This window comes from Numenius arquata, chromosome 12, assembly GCF_964106895.1.
Source record: "Numenius arquata chromosome 12, bNumArq3.hap1.1, whole genome shotgun sequence".
Classification (NCBI taxonomy): domain Eukaryota; kingdom Metazoa; phylum Chordata; class Aves; order Charadriiformes; family Scolopacidae; genus Numenius; species Numenius arquata.
In genome coordinates this window covers 23,016,472-23,032,063 of record NC_133587.1, presented here as the reverse complement: position 1 = coordinate 23,032,063, position 15,592 = coordinate 23,016,472, and the positions used below count along the sequence as shown (strand labels likewise).

The 15,592-nt window shown below is 42.2% G+C and overlaps 1 protein-coding gene across 1 annotated transcript in view; it reads left to right on the top strand.

Annotated features, from left to right (window-relative positions):
* CUBN (cubilin) overlaps nt 1-15,592 on the top strand; it is a 148,944-nt gene that overhangs the window by 50,423 nt on the left and 82,929 nt on the right. Inside the window, exon 28 of the mRNA XM_074156956.1 lies at nt 9,626-9,785. Coding sequence (XP_074013057.1) covers nt 9,626-9,785 — 160 coding nt within the window. The remainder of the gene's footprint in view (nt 1-9,625; nt 9,786-15,592) is intronic.

The window sequence follows — 15,592 nt, the reverse complement described above, 5'->3', positions numbered from 1 at the left end:
GTGCAGCACTTCAGCAAGGATGGGATTATCATTGGGTTTATGGAAAAGAACATTTGATGGGGGCAAACAACTGCCTGATAACAACAGTAGCCTTCCTTCTGCTGCAGGGCAGGACAGAGTTCCTCTTTGGAATGAAGCAATTCTTTGCTTACTTTCTGCCAGTGTACTTAAGCAGTCCAGACTCTTTCAGCAATTAGGCTCAGGGTGGTTAAAATACCATTGCACCTTTGTATGTGGATATTAGCAAATGAGTACAGTAATTAATATGGCATCTGCTCCTGAGAACTGTTTCATTTCCTTCTGATGGTAACAGGATATGTTCTTTTTTTTTTTCTTTTTTATACCACAGTAGCATTCCAGGGATGTGCCATAATATCCTTTTTCTCCATCTGGGAATACTGCATTAGATAATTGTTGCTCAGCTGGTCATCCTCTTTTTTTATTAGCTTATCATAGGAGAGAAAAAAAAACTTACCCTGTTTCTAGTTTTACTCTCTTCTAATATCACAGAATCACAGAATCACAGAATCTTAGTGGTTGGAAGGGACCTTTGAGATCATCGAGTCCAACCACATTAAAAAAAAAAAAAACAAACACACAAACAAACAAAAAAACACAACACACAAAACCAAACAAACAACAACCCCCCCCCAAAAAAGAAAAAAAAAAAAAAAAAAAGCACCCACCAACTAAACCCCACACCCACAACCTCACACACAACACCCCACCACAAACCAACAATCCCAGGCACTAGAGCATGCCCTGAAGAGCCACGTCTACACGTTTCTTAAATACCTCCAGGGATGGTGACTCCACCACCTCCCTGGGCAGGCTGTTCCAGTGCTTGACCACTCTTTCAGTAAAGTAATTCTTCCTAATATCTAATCTAAACCTCCCTTGCATATGTTTTAAGCATATTTACTAGTTACAAATACATGAGATGAATATTATTACATTTTATTTATAAGTGTGTCTTTTTAAAGTGCTGCAGGAATTCTCCAAGCACAGAGAATGGCTTTGCTTATGGCCATGCATTGATTTACAAAATGTCACTGGTCGTGCATCACCCTGGGGAAGCAGATGATATATTAAATATACCCATCCAGGTTCTGCGCACAGACATCACATTACAGCCTGCTGGCCAGACTGCAGTGGTATCCATTAACGTATTACCATGCAAGCTGGCAGCAGGCCAGCCCATCCCTGAATTCCTTCAGGGGTTTATGGGCCTCCACAAGAAGTCCTTCAGTGTAAGACTGTAAGGATAAAAGCGACGATTCTGCTTGGGTTTCTGTGGCAGGCCTCATCATGGGTACACAGGGAAATCAGACTTTGCACAGATTTTCTATGAGAGATCTGGATACTCAGAAGGAAGAGCGTCAGGCCAAAAAGCTGCCCACTCTACACAAGACTGGCTCAGGGCTCAGATTTTTGTTTTTTCCAGTTGCCTACATTGCCATAATTGAAGTACACTTTGGCTTTGCTGCTTGAAAGGTTACTTAGAAGCGGACTTACAAACACACACAAAAACTTCCACCCCTCAAGAGAGCTAAATTTGTCAGTGATGAAAGGGTTGCATGGTGCCCACAGAAACCTCAGATGACAAGAACCACGAGTGAAGCCAACACAGACTCTGCTCTTGGGCTCACAAAATGAGTCAGACCTTCAGGGACTCAGGGTTTTCCACACCCTGCCAGCTCAGAGCAATGTGACTTTGCCTGTACCTTCAGGAAGAAGCCTTGTAGAATGAAGTGACTGTGAAATAATACCATATGATGGTAGTGTCCATGCCCCTTGTTGGGGAAAGGGCGTTTGGGACTCATCTAGTTGCAGCTGATTCTTCTCTCCCCTGTCCCTCTGTATTCCAAATTTTGCTGGAAAGCCTGGCCAGCATTGGTGAGACTGTCTGTGCAGTGAAGTGGCTTATGCCACTCAGCACAAGCATCACAGTACGAAATTATGTGGTGACTGGAGAAACCCATCTGAATTGGTCAAAGCTTCCCCTCATCAAAGGGAAGCCCCAAGATGACTCAGAGAAAACTACACCAGACTTTGAAGGTCTTGTCCCTTCCCTTCCTGGTGTTCCCATAAGCAGCCAGTTTTCCTTTCCTGAAGGTGTAAGAAGAAGGAAAATTTCCCTCTTCTCCCATCTTCTTTTGCTGAGACCAAGCTGCAGCTCTCCTCAGTTGCCATAGTTATGCATGATGCAAATTTTCTTAAGGTGGGGGGATTCCCAGAGAGGATCCTGCCCTCTGGCCCCTGACGGTGTCAGTGTGATGTTGCTTGCACTGGCACTTCGGTTCATCTGGGCTGGCAAAGCACATGAGGAGCTCACTCAGCCCTACATGGAGCCAGCAGCGCTGCAAACTGCTCAGAGCCACCTGGTCTTTTCAGAGCAGACGCACCTTCTCCAACCCCCTTCCCGACTGCCGTGTCCCTAGGCACAGCCCCGTCTCTTTGTAAGGAGCTTTTCCCACAGTAGCAGCTTTCTGCTAAAGAATAACTTTAGAATAGGCAGGGAACTGCTGAATAGGGTACAGCAGAGGGCTACAAAGATGATGAGGGGCCTGGAGCATCTCTTATGAGGAAAGGACTTGGGTCTTTTTAGTCTGGAGAAGAGAAGACTGAGGGGGGATCTGATAAATACTTAAAGGGAGGGTGTCAAGAGGATGGGGCTGGTCTTTTTTCAGTGGTGCCCAGTGACAGGACAAGAGGAAATGGGCACAAACTTGAATATAAGAAGTTCCACCTAAACATGAGGAGGAACTTCTTCACTTTGAGGGTGGCAGAGCCCTGGAACAGGCTTCCCAGGGAGGTGGTGGAGTCTTCTTCTCTGGAGACATTCAAACCCGCCTGGACACGTTCCTGTGCAACCTGCTCTGAGTGGACCTGCTTTGGCAGGGGGGTTGGACTCCAGATCTCCAGAGGGTTGATTTCCAGAGGTCCCTTCCAACCCCATATCATTCTGTGATTCTGTAGTAACATTGGAAATATTACTGTCCCAAGCTCAAAAGCAGTCCTGCCCCCTCCATCACCTGTGGATTCTCGCTGCAGAGGAACTGCCTCGGTTTCTGAGGCATTGAGAAAAGCAGGAGCTCTACCAAAGCAGCCACAGCCTTGTGACCAAGCATGTGTGACCCCACTGCCACAAGGGCATGGATCCACAAGCACCCCCTTGGTCCACAAAGGCAGGAGAGGCATGTCAGGGACCTGTTTCGATGCTGCCCATGACAGAAAACCTCTGCCTGTACCTCAGGGAGAGGCACGGGGTCAGGAACAGGACACTGGGGCAGCCTGGGTTTGCCCTGGGCAATGGAGCCATGGTTTGACGTCGAAGCACCCCAAGTGGTTAGCAGAAATGCAGGCTTTTCAGATGCATTCCCGCACTGGACTGCCTTGCTTTCAGCTTTGCCTGCTCCATCCGGAGTGCAGGACTGCCCCATTGCAGGTGGCTGAGACCTTCTCTGTCCAGACAGCATGGCGACCAGGTGGAGGTGCTTTCCTAATACAGGCTTGGGAGGTGTTGGGGGATATGGTGTAGGGGAGAACTTGGTAGAGTGGGGTTGATGGTTGGACTCGATGATCCCAAGGGTCTTTTCCAACCTGAATGATTCTATGATTCTACGTACAAGATCATGCTGAACAAAGAAGGTTTTGAGTGCAGGTCTTGGGGTCAACCGACTACGTGGATGTCTCCTGGGATTCCTTTCTTAAACAGCAGTTGTCTCCTACTCCTGTATCTCCAACAATTTTAAAATTTCATCCAAAGATACACCCTGCTTTTCTTACATTCTCATAATAAATCCAGAGCCTTGCTAAAAAAAAAAATAAAAAAATTTCTGTATTATTTGCAGAAATAAACCTTTCCTAGAAAGACAGGGATGTGTGAATTTGCCTGTAGTTAGAAATTCTTGTTTATTTGAGAAGGTAGTAAGTGGTAATGTAAGAGATGAAAAATCCTTTTTAAAAAGTATTACTGCAGTCCAATGTGGAATTTAACTTTGCTTGAAACTTTCAAAGGGCTCTGAGTATTTCAGGCTCAGTTTACAAGACAAAACATAGACTCCGATACAAGTCTTACTATTAAAAAAATAGACGTTTGCACATTTCCATATGTTAGATAAATCCTATTTAGATTAATCGGTGTACTTATATGTCTAGTGATGCACAATGTCAAACTCCATTGTACTGTGGAATAAAATGGTTAATTAGTGAAAGCGTGTCATTGTGTGGAGACAGGAAAGTTGCCTATGGTGGCCAGAGCAAGTTTTATCAACGGTCATCTAGAGCATAAATGTATTTAAATAATCATATTAAAACATCATTTAGAATGAGTTCTTAAGAAGGGCTTTTTTTCTAGTGGCAATTACAAACCCTTCTCATCATGCAAGCACAAACATAACCTTATCTTGTTCTCCTGTTTGTGCAGAAATAACAAGGCTCCACATAGTAAATTGCTCAAAGCCTTAAGCTGCCTTTGTTTCTATGAAAACTACGTCGCTGTGGTGCAAAGCAAGTGCAATGTGCTGCTTCCTGGAGCTTTAGTTTGTTTGGGTTTTTTGCTCTGGCTGACGGACCTGCAGGTTCTTCAATTTGCACTCTAGTTCTTCTAGAAGGCAATGTGCTGCTTGGAAAGGGGTTATTTTTATTTGTGGTAATTCTTACTTTAACAATTAATGGTGGTCTCACTTTGGAGTGCGTTCTGTTACTTGGATTATGATTATATTGTCTGGTTTTTGCTTCATTTTGTTTTCTGGTAACATACTTGTTGCGATGCCATCAGAATTTCCTTTTCAAAAAATGACCTGTTCAGGAAGGGCTGCTCAGATACCTGTAATCACTGCCTCTAGTGTTTACATCAGTCCAAACAATCCCATGTCGGGTTTCTCTCTTCTAAGAGGAAAGGGACACTTGTGTGTGTCAGAATAACCCTTTGAGGATGTCCTACAGGCTCCAGCAATGAGTGAGGCACTTGCGGCCACGCTGGTCTGGTCCAAGGCACAACCTCCTTTGCTGAATTCTGCAAATACAGCCCGGGGCTGTTGCTGCTGGTCCCTGTGAAAAGGCTTTCAGACTGCAAACACTTTGCTTCAAGATTCAAATTGAGACAATTACTGATATAATTACTAATAATTCTTAATGAATTAATGACATCTGATAATAGAATTATTTACAGTACAATAAAATGAGAACTGTCGATATTCATAGGATGGATTTTCTCCTCATATGAAGCTGACAGTTTGTCTTTGAAGACTCCATCATCTCTGGATTGAGACTGCGTTGTGCCTAACCTATGTATGTATGCTATTTTCCAGGGCAGGTTAGGCTGGAGGGTTCCCTTTGTAATGATTTTCCTGATGAAAAAACATGCTTTTTCAGCGAAATAAAGTTGAAATTTTGCCCTAAAGAAAAAAAAAGAAAAAAAGATCAGTTTTCGACCAGGAAAACCGAACAGATGGAGCCCCACTACCTGTCTGAAAGGCTCTTGCCAGTCTCACTTTGCAAGAATGAATAAGCTTGACAAGGCACTCGGCTAGAAAAATGTCCCTGCTTCGAGTACGCCCCAATGGAACACAGTCAAAGTTTCTTTCCTGCCATTTCTTTGAGATCTTTATTTCTTTCCACGCAGCAGAAACTCCATTTTCCAGGCGGCTCCATCCTTGAGCCCTTGCTCCAGTTCTGGAAATGAGCTTCTCTGTGACACAGGTCATGCTGCTTTGCTTTGCTCCTCCAAAGAGAGGTGAACAACTGTGGCCTCCAGAGCATCATTGCTGGTGTCGGTGACATATTTCTAGGCTGAAGAGTCAGAAAAGCCCAAATGGAGTACTGGTGACCGTTGTGTCTCCTGTGGGAGAACTGCATAAGCCGAAGCCTTCCTGCAGCCTTGGCTAGCCTTGCTGTCCCAGCCCCACTCCAACATGCAGCAGATGGTTTTCAGTTGCCACTCTGCTGCAGGGCAGTCCCACAGCTTGATTCACCCCTTAGAGAGCTAGTACATCCCCATTTTACTTTTTTTGTCAGCCTATACACTTGGTAAAGGGTTTCTCCTAACAGTTACTAATAATTTGTCTGAACGTACTGCATCCCCACCTGGCCCCAGTGCCGGGGTGCAGGCTGATGAAACGGAGCGCTCCGGATGCTGCTGGGTAATTGCTTCAGTTAAAGGCAGGGGGGCTAAGGATCTGAACATGTGCTGCAGCTGTTTGCATATTTTGCCCATTGGATTGTCTGCCAAAATCATTACAAAGCCCTTGGATTTTTTGATGGAGGCTAAAAGGTCTGAACAAATACACAAATTACGAAACAACTATCTACGCAGAAAGGGAGCAAGCGCTTTCTTCCCAACGAGCAGCTGGGAGGAAGCCCAATCCCCAGTTCCTAGAGTAAGTGTGGTACCGGAGTGGCCAACCAGAGTGCCCCAAAATTAAGTTGTCTGGCACAGACCACCAGAGTACCTTGCTTCATATAGCCTAGGGAAGAACCTTCCCTTGATTTGCAGCAGTTTAGGATAGCACAGCTGACAAAGCGGGCCCTTAAGTGAGAAATACTATCTCAGAGATCAGAAGAGAAATTGTGGCTCATGAGATCTGCCGTTCAGCTTCAGTTTCACTTGCCCGTATTTGTGTGAGAGCAACATGTGGTTTGAGATGTTCAAAACGCCCTGTGAAAACACACAGCTGCTCCCTTCATTTAGAAGTGAAAGACAGCTTGAAATTCTAGGAGTCCCTGGTTCTGCCTCTCTCAATGAGTTACAGCTGGCCAGGCACTCGAATTTCCTGCGAAACTCCGCTCCGAACCCAGACCCGCGGGGCAGCTCGGCATGAAGGCATTGCCATAGTAACCGTTCTTTGTGTCTTGAAAACTGAGGCACTGTTTGCAGGGGAAATTACATAGAAATGTGACATTTGCTGTTGTAGATAAAAATAACACTCCCTTGATGAATCAAAGTTGCAGGAGACTCATTAAGGTTGTTTTTTTTGTTTGGATTTGAAAGTTTCTGGGTATGATTTAGTCCATAGTTCTTTAGAATGGCTTTTCACTTGTAATCACTAAAGCCAACGGCTGATGGTTGAATATATATCTTAATATAGCTTTTGTTTCTATTCAGAGCACAGATTCATGATCTCCACATTGATTCATTCTTTGCCATTCATATTTTTCTGGTGTAAGATTTCCATGGCTTGAAGCCACAGAAACATGAGTAGTATATACCACAAAGCTGTCAAAGGAAGTAGTACTATTAAAAAATCTAATTGGATCTGACTTTATTTCATTTTGCTGAACTTAAGCCATAAAAGAATGTGTAAAGCTCTCAGCCTGGCTTGGAGGAAGGTCATAAGTCTAATGCTGGGCATGGGACATCCCATCTGTCTGTCAGACGGTCCTTCATGCTTTACATTCAGAAAGAACACAGATGGATGTTCAACTTCTTAACATCTAATCTTTACAACAACTTCATATATATTATCGACCACATCTGATAAAAGCTTTGCAAGAACTACCAGCAATGGGTCTGCAACTAGAAACTATAATCTCTCTAGGCGAGATCAGCTTTCCTGATCTCACCTAGAGAAATTATGCCAAATGGAGTGATAGTTCCCATACGCTTCTCGTGCTCTGAGCCTTTCATTGCATTAGAAGATTGAAACCGAAAAGATTCATGGTCACCAACCATAAAATAAGCCATGGAATATTACCATATAATTATTCCTACCATTTGCCCCTAACTTCTGGCTGGACTACATAATTTTTTTTTCTTTTTTTAATTAAAAAAAAAAAAAAAAAGACATTCAAAGTAGACTGTCTGCTTGAGGATTTGAAACCATCTGAGTAGATTTCCTGGCCCCAACTATGTCTTAAATCAACAATGAGATTTCTGAAGGTTCTGCAAGACCAACATGTTGAACAGAAAAGCTGAGGGTTTAATTACCCATTCCCACATGTGTGTCTGCTAGAAAATGTGTGCAAAAATTAGTAGCTAGCGTGGTTAATCACGATTTACTGTAATATCATACTTTCATATTATGGTTATTGAGCATAGGAGAATTCTTAGTGGAATAAGAGATATTTGGAAAAGAGATTTGAATGGAGAGCAAAGATAAATAAACCTTGACTGTTTTTCCAGAGAACATAGATTTGATTCTTTGCACGGAGAGAACTTTACGGTGATGGCTTCAGAACAGAGCAAAGTTTTTGTTGAAATTCTGAAAGGAAGCATGCCAAAAATTCACAATGAGAATGTTCAGACATAGTTTCTGTGCCAGTGATTTGCTGGGTTGTGTTAGGAAGATGTGCTCTGTGAGACAGAAGATCGGCTGAACTGTGGCAAAGTGGTAAAAGAGCACAAGGGTTGCTGTTTTTCTAAACTTTAAGAATCATAGTAACAAAAGTAGAATAATAAAGCAACTCCTAACTTGACAACAACTAGCAATCTGATATCATAAGTCAAAAGCAATTTAGCTAAGATGTCTCATTTTTACTGATTTTGCAAAAATTATTCAGCTCACCTCTGAAAAATGACATGGAGCATAGGGATATTAGGTGAGGAACACAGATGCATACTCAGTGTGATTTACTGGATTTGAAAAAAAGTCACAAAACTGGGACTTGAAAGACCCTTTAAACTTGTTTGGAGACAACTAATGTAGGCTTAAGATATCTAAGCATCCACTGTCACTCCATCAAAACATACATGGTTTTGATTTAGATGCAAGTATGCGACTAACTTGAGATTTCAAGATTTAAATACAGAATTTTTTTAGCATTTTATTTGTGGGTTGTTTGGGGTTTTTTGGTTGGGGTTTTTGGAGGTTTTTTTGTGGTTTTTTTTTTTCAGAGTGGTGATGTTTTAAGAGTGGGATGGAGGATTTCTCATCTGTATTTGGGGAACAGAAAGATTTTCAGGCTGGCTACATCTGCCAACACACTGACTGTCAAAATACCATCACGTAGAACATGACTAGGAGATCAAACGTAAAGTGTTTCTAAGTAGAAAAGTTCAGAAAGCATGACTCAGTCCACTTCTCCAAAGCAGGACACTAGCATAAGATCATGAAACCATAAATAAGCGTATGTGGAGTTTGCCTTGTGGTTTTTGAGGATTTACTTTGCTTTTAGTTTTCAGTTTGTCCTCACTACTCTGGGAGGCTCCGGTGATGCTGACTGCTTGGTTTTCTCCATCACAAGCTCAGTCAGTCCTGAAATCACCTGAGTGCAGTCTTAAAGAAATGAGGATGTAAACAGAGTTGTCACCAAGAGGTTTGGAGGCTCTGAGCATCTACGATGCACAGTCAAATCAGACCCATGACATCCTCTTTTTCTTTCTATTTCAGTTCATTGCCATTTGCCCTTTATCTTCTTCCCCAGCAACTCCCAATACACACCAAAACAGAAACAGCAAAACCTTCCTACTGTGCACAGTGTGCAGCCAGGTTTAAAGACATATTGCAATAATGTTTTCTCATCATTTCATCCAAATCTTTCCATGCTCCCCAGAACTCATATTGCTGTGCAAAGGTGGCCAGTGCCAGAAGTCCCACTCCTTTTTCTTTGGTGTCCTTCATAGAACACTAAGAATTGGGGAGATGCTCCTTACTCACTGGGATACTTTTTTGTTTCATTGCAGCTGTATGATGGGCCTGATGTACAATCCAACCTGATAGGCACTTTCTGTGGGCAGTCTCTCCCACTGGCAGGGAGCACTACAGGGACCAGCCTTCATGTGGTGTTTTATTCTGACGGACTGAATGCTAGAAGTGGGTTCCAGATGCTGTGGCACCTTAATGGTAAGTTAACCAGATTTCCTCTGGGAAGATATGTTTCCTTTCCTGCATGTGTAATGGTGTCCCAGTTTATGCCACCCTGTGTCAGCTAGGTAGAAATAACCCATTACAGCTCAAAAATTATTGCATTTCTTCGTAATTCCTCACGTGCTTTCCCAGTGGTTGTTTCTGCACATGCGCACCTTTGAAGATCATCTGATCAGAGACTGAGAGATGTTGTGAAATATGGTTTCATTTGCAGGAGCAGGCAAAGGGATGGGGGGCATCTGCAGAATTTCTGTATGGAACAGGACATATATGCTGTTACAGGGGAATCATCTTTTTAATGGGAAACTCTCAACCCTCAGTTTGCCCTGTTCCTATAGACTTGTGTTTTTTGTGCAGGCTTCTCTCTAGTTTTCTTTAGTGGTGCTTGTTTTGTTGGGTAGCACATTCACTTCCCACTGCCCCCCACCCCCCTTCTCTGCATGAAACAACATTGGCCAGGATGTGCTTTGGGTGTTTTTTCTCTTGTTCTTGCATGTCACGAAGACTGTTGCAGGCCTCATTAAATAGGCGAGCATGCATGCCAATTATAAATAAATCTGTTAATGACTGTACAACTGCAAACTATGTTTGCAGTTTCTTCATAAGTTAGGCTACAAATGCAACTTTTTCACTCTGCTTATTTAAAAACAATATTGGACTGTAACAAGATTAAATTGTGTGCCATTGTACATCCCATCAAAGAGGGTCCAACCTTGAAAATAATTAAATCGCCGCAGTTGCCCTGTCTGTCTAATCAGTTCACACCATTCAGCTCGGACAGCATTGTAAAGCAGCTGAAATGGGCCGCCGAGGCCCCACAGTGGGTTGCTGAGGTGGATGGCATGCTATATGTTGTTTGAATAGGAGCTCCTCTGCACCACCCCAGACTGCTGGCGTTTGGGGGCTCCCCAAGGGCTCTCATTGAGTAGACAGTGGTGTTTGGCATTCAGCGGAGGTCAAGGAGCATTTCTGGGCAAAGGAGGGACATACGTGGGAGGAGTGAGATGTGTGGCAGGAGCCAGCAGGGGAAGTGCTGCAGCACAAAGGTACGTTCTTTTGCTTTGAGGTGATGTCATTCTGGGACTGCACAAAAGAAGAAAAAGTGGAGGCTTTTATGCACAGCCAGATGACATCAGCTCCATACAGTAGCCATGGTGCTGGGTTAACTTGCTTTTCTAAAGCTCTCAAAGCTTTCCAGAATCTGCCTGCATGGTAAGCACTCTTGCGCTTTCCTTCCACGCCCCCCGCCCCCTCCTCCCCCAAGCATTTCCCGGACTTTCCAGGCCCCCCCAACCCCCCACACTCCTTTTTGCAGTGACACATTAACTTCTGTGTCAGCCAGCACTGCCCCGCTCTTAGTGTCTGGACACTAAACCGCAGCCTCACACTGCCCAGGGCTGAGGCTGCTAACGTGGGTCTGTCTCTGAGCAGCAGAGCAGGATCTATGGATTCAGATAAGGCTGGTTCCTAGGGAATGTCATTGCTGGCTCAGAACATCACAGCTGCTGTTCCTGACAGCCTGTAATATGAGTGCAAGTTCCTCTAGAGCTGCCCACGGTAATTTTCTTTTTGTTCATTGCAGGAACTTCCTTTTTTTCTTGATTGGTGTCATGCACAAATATGGGTATTCCTCTTACTCTTGGTGGCCATGTTGTTTGAGCATGTACCATTGCCCTAGACTGGATAAAATTAGATAAGTTCCTGTGGTTGGGGTGCTATATTTGGTTCTCCCTTCTGAAAATCTTTCAAATACTCCAAAAAAATCTCAGTGGAGAAAGTCCCTTACTCTAGGGGAACTCATCAGGAGATGCAGCTTTGAGCTGGATATTTCAGAGTGAAGCATTCAAGGTCCCCTCTTCTCTGAGGGCAAATCCCTAAGAGAATCTAAACCTGGATCTGGTAACATCTCACCTGATGAGAAAATGGCAAGGCTATATATATTGCTGAGAGAAGAGCTTTTACTTCTGCTCAAGTGACAAATGTATGCTCCAGAGTTCACGCTTCTGTGAACTATTTCTCAGGCTGTCCATGTGCTCCTTAACTGGCAGTTGTGAAGCATCTATGAGATATCTATCAAGGACATTCACGTGCTTTGGTGATAACAGAGAGCAGCACTTTTATTTGCCAACACGTGCCTGATACAGTTCATTTCAGACACGCTTTCCAGCAGCTTTGCTCATGGTTATGAGGTGACCACAAAAAGCAAAAAGCTTACCTCATTGATAACTGGTGTGAAGAGCCTCTGCTGCCACACACAACACAAATTTTAAGTGTTTTGATTCAAAACATTTGCATCTGATCTTTCCAGCTGCTGAGCCGCTGCTTTTCAGTTGCCGAGTTGCTGGGTTGCTGAAGGAAACCCAGTCTTTAGGCTTTCCCAAAGACAGAATTAGTAACTGATCTTAGGCGAATGCTGCTATTTATGCTTAAAAGTGTCCTATATAATTTTAACTTGGATGGAAAGCTATAGTGCAAACAATTGCAAATAAAAGTGGTTTTGGTTCTGAAACGGCACTTTTCTTCTAAGGGGCTCTCATTGATGAGGCTGGATTTAGACTTGATTTAGGTAAATCACTAATGTTTTCTTTTGCAGCCAAGGCCTCAAGAGACTTATTCACCAGAGGAAAGCTTGAATCTGCAAGGTGCTCATTCCACTTCTGCTGCTTATTAGGAAACTTAACACAGGCAAATACATTTTGGGGCATATATTGGCCCTTTGAGAAAGAACAGACTCTTGGTAACAGTCTGGATGTTGCAAAGATGGCATGCCAATTGAATTGCTTTCCTTAAAAAAAAAATAAATCAGGAGGCCAAAAGGGCAAAGGTCTCTCAGTGCAAAGTTACACCAGTGACAGCTGTCACTATCTGAGGAGACACATATTTCCTAGACCCGTCACTTACCTTATTAAGCAATGTGCATGTAGAAGCTGACTGCTTTATATATACATCTGCATTTCATTGGAAGCTTACTCATTAGGCTGCTTAATTGTCAGAAAAGCTTATAAATTCAATTGGCTCTTCTCAGCATATTCAAATTTTGCACCTGGCATTCTGTTTTCAGTGAAACATTAATTCCCCCTTTAAAAAAGAAGCAAAGCACACTGTTGAGAAAAGAATTATGTAGCCCCAAAGTATTGTATTGCTCTTGTCCTTCACCATCATTTTCTTTCTGTTGGATTTCCCTAAGAAACCATGCCTGATGGACAGGATGTGGAGAAAGCCCCCTTGGTTCATGAGAAGGGAAGTTTTCATTACTCTGGATCTGTATATTCAGAAGATGAAAACTCTTAAAAGGCATACAGTAACTGAAGACTGAGTTTTTCAGTATATGTGTCAGGTAAAATGTGAAATAGTTTATTAGCTCTTCGGGGAAGCATAACAGAATCAGAGATTAGATTAAAATGCAGAAGCCATTCAGCGCAGACATTTGCCAGGCATCCGTTCGGATTGCTGGAGAGAATATTGCATTGCAGGTCCATGAGGGAGCTGAGCCCCACATTTCCAAAGCCTGAATCATAGCTCTGTTGTTGATTTCTTGTGCAGCCTTTGACAAATTGCCATTTGTCCAGCTTTCAAAAATGACTAATCCTTTTCAGTGTCTTTCTGCCACATTTAGTCTAAAGATGCACAAGGTCTGATCTTTTGAAGTTCTGAGCAGTTGGTTTGAGTTGTGGGTGCTACCGTGTTCAGAACTGGCTTTTTGTGTTGCAGTCTGGCTATTACAAACATAGATGTGTTCTCTGGGAGAGCTAAGGATTAATTCATTTCTGTTTCTTCAGCAAGCTGGACCTCCGCCAGCCCCCAAATTAATATGTGAGAATAAGGGCTAACATTTTTTTAAAATGCTTGTTGTTTAACAATTCAATCAATGTCTGAGAGCTAGAAAATGTTTCTTTTTTTTAAATATTGAAGACTGGCAGCTGATATGGGAACTGTGGCCATTCAGTATCTTGGAGGATTCAGCTCCTGTTTAAATGCCTAAATTTGCCTTCATGTCTCTGGGTCCCAGTAGCCTATCTTTATTTATTATCCATCTTACTGATTTCAGATTGGAACATGTTGAAGAAAATACCAGAATTCAGGAGACTGATAAAACAATAATAATCAAAGTTACAGAAGTGATTAACACATCAGAAAGAAGGGGGGGAAAAAACCAGTTTATCACTTGAATTTTTACTCTCTTGCATAAACCCTCGTCACAGAATATCCCACTTGGTCCATCAGATAATATTCTGTGAACTGAACCTACTCAAGAGAGCAAAAGATTTCAGAATCAAATCCAAGTTATACTTCGTGCAAGTATTAGTGTAGTACAGGCAAATGTTCATACTTCATGCTCCTTGCAGCTAGAGTCAGTTAATGTTGACTGAAATTTTTCACCATGAGCACGACAAATGGAACAACTCTGAATCCTTTCATTTCTCTAACTCTGATTTTACAGGAACAGTGACAGTTCACTTTAAACTTTATGGAAGGGATTTTTCTAGCATGTGGCTAAAACATACCCCTGAATAAATCTGAAAACCTTGCAAATAATAGAGGTTTCCACAGATTACTACTTCTCTATTCAGCTATAATTATTTATGAGAATAGGGATTCTTCTTTGGTTAATGAACACCATCTGCTAACCAGAAAGGCAGTAATATGGAAAGACATCTATAAATCATCCTTTGCACAATCTTCAATGACTGCTTAGATTTTAGCCAGAGAAAAGCAAAGACACCAAATACATGTTTCCTGACTTTTCTGTTTGTTGTCTGATTTCCTAGCAACTAACACCAGGTTAGGTAGTTGTTTTAAGCATTTTTCAAGGGAATTCCAGGACCTTTACACTACTGAAAGTGTACCTCCCCTCCCTTTTTTTTTGTCAGTTTAACTGTGGGGCTGAAGTTTCCCGAATGACTGCAAGGAGGTCTGCAAAAACTGAGCGTATGGAGTTCAGCTGCAAGAAACTTTTCCACAGTGCAGCTGTCTGTATATCTGTCCACGTACAGCAAGACTGTCTATTTTTGTGCTGAGAAAAACTTTTAAAGCTATTTCACTAGGAAGAGAATGGTGTCAGATTATTCACTATGATTTCAGTGAGAGCTGAAGTCATGCCGCAATTTATAGGTTCTGCTTCCACATTTTTATTTACCTCTAAAGATCATAACTTCTTCACTTTGTTGCCATAAACAGCACAAATTCCATTTATTTGAATAGAAGCAAACTCTAATCTGATATTTGCAGGCAAATGTAAACATTGGGAGAAGGTTTGTATTCATTTAATGGTGATGCCAGCGATAGAAGTTTAATTAGCTGGATGATTACATCATCATTTGAACTTTTTGTATTCCAATATCTTAATAAAGAAGGCAGGATTTATTTGTATGGAAATTGTATGGAAATTACATTCCAGGTTAAATCACACTTAGCTTAACTTAGCAAGCTTAAATTAGCTTGCTCAAAAAATAGGAAAAGGATACGATACACACAAATGCATGTTTCAAAAAAACAGCACTAGCGTTTCTCCTGAAGTTTTCCTTTTAAATGTAAAATCCCTACCTATATTCACATATATACATCTATGTATATAAATAAATATGCATCTTCATCTATATCTACATCTTCAGCCTAAACACCATTCAAATGAATGTAATTTCTTTGATATCTTTTCTGATTATTTTAAGTGTCTGCCAAGGCAGATTTCAAAGCCTAGTATAAGCATCTTAAGGCAGGGAATCTGTCTAAATAGGTAACACACAAATAGTACGAAAAATACTTGCAGTTTAGATTTCCTTGAC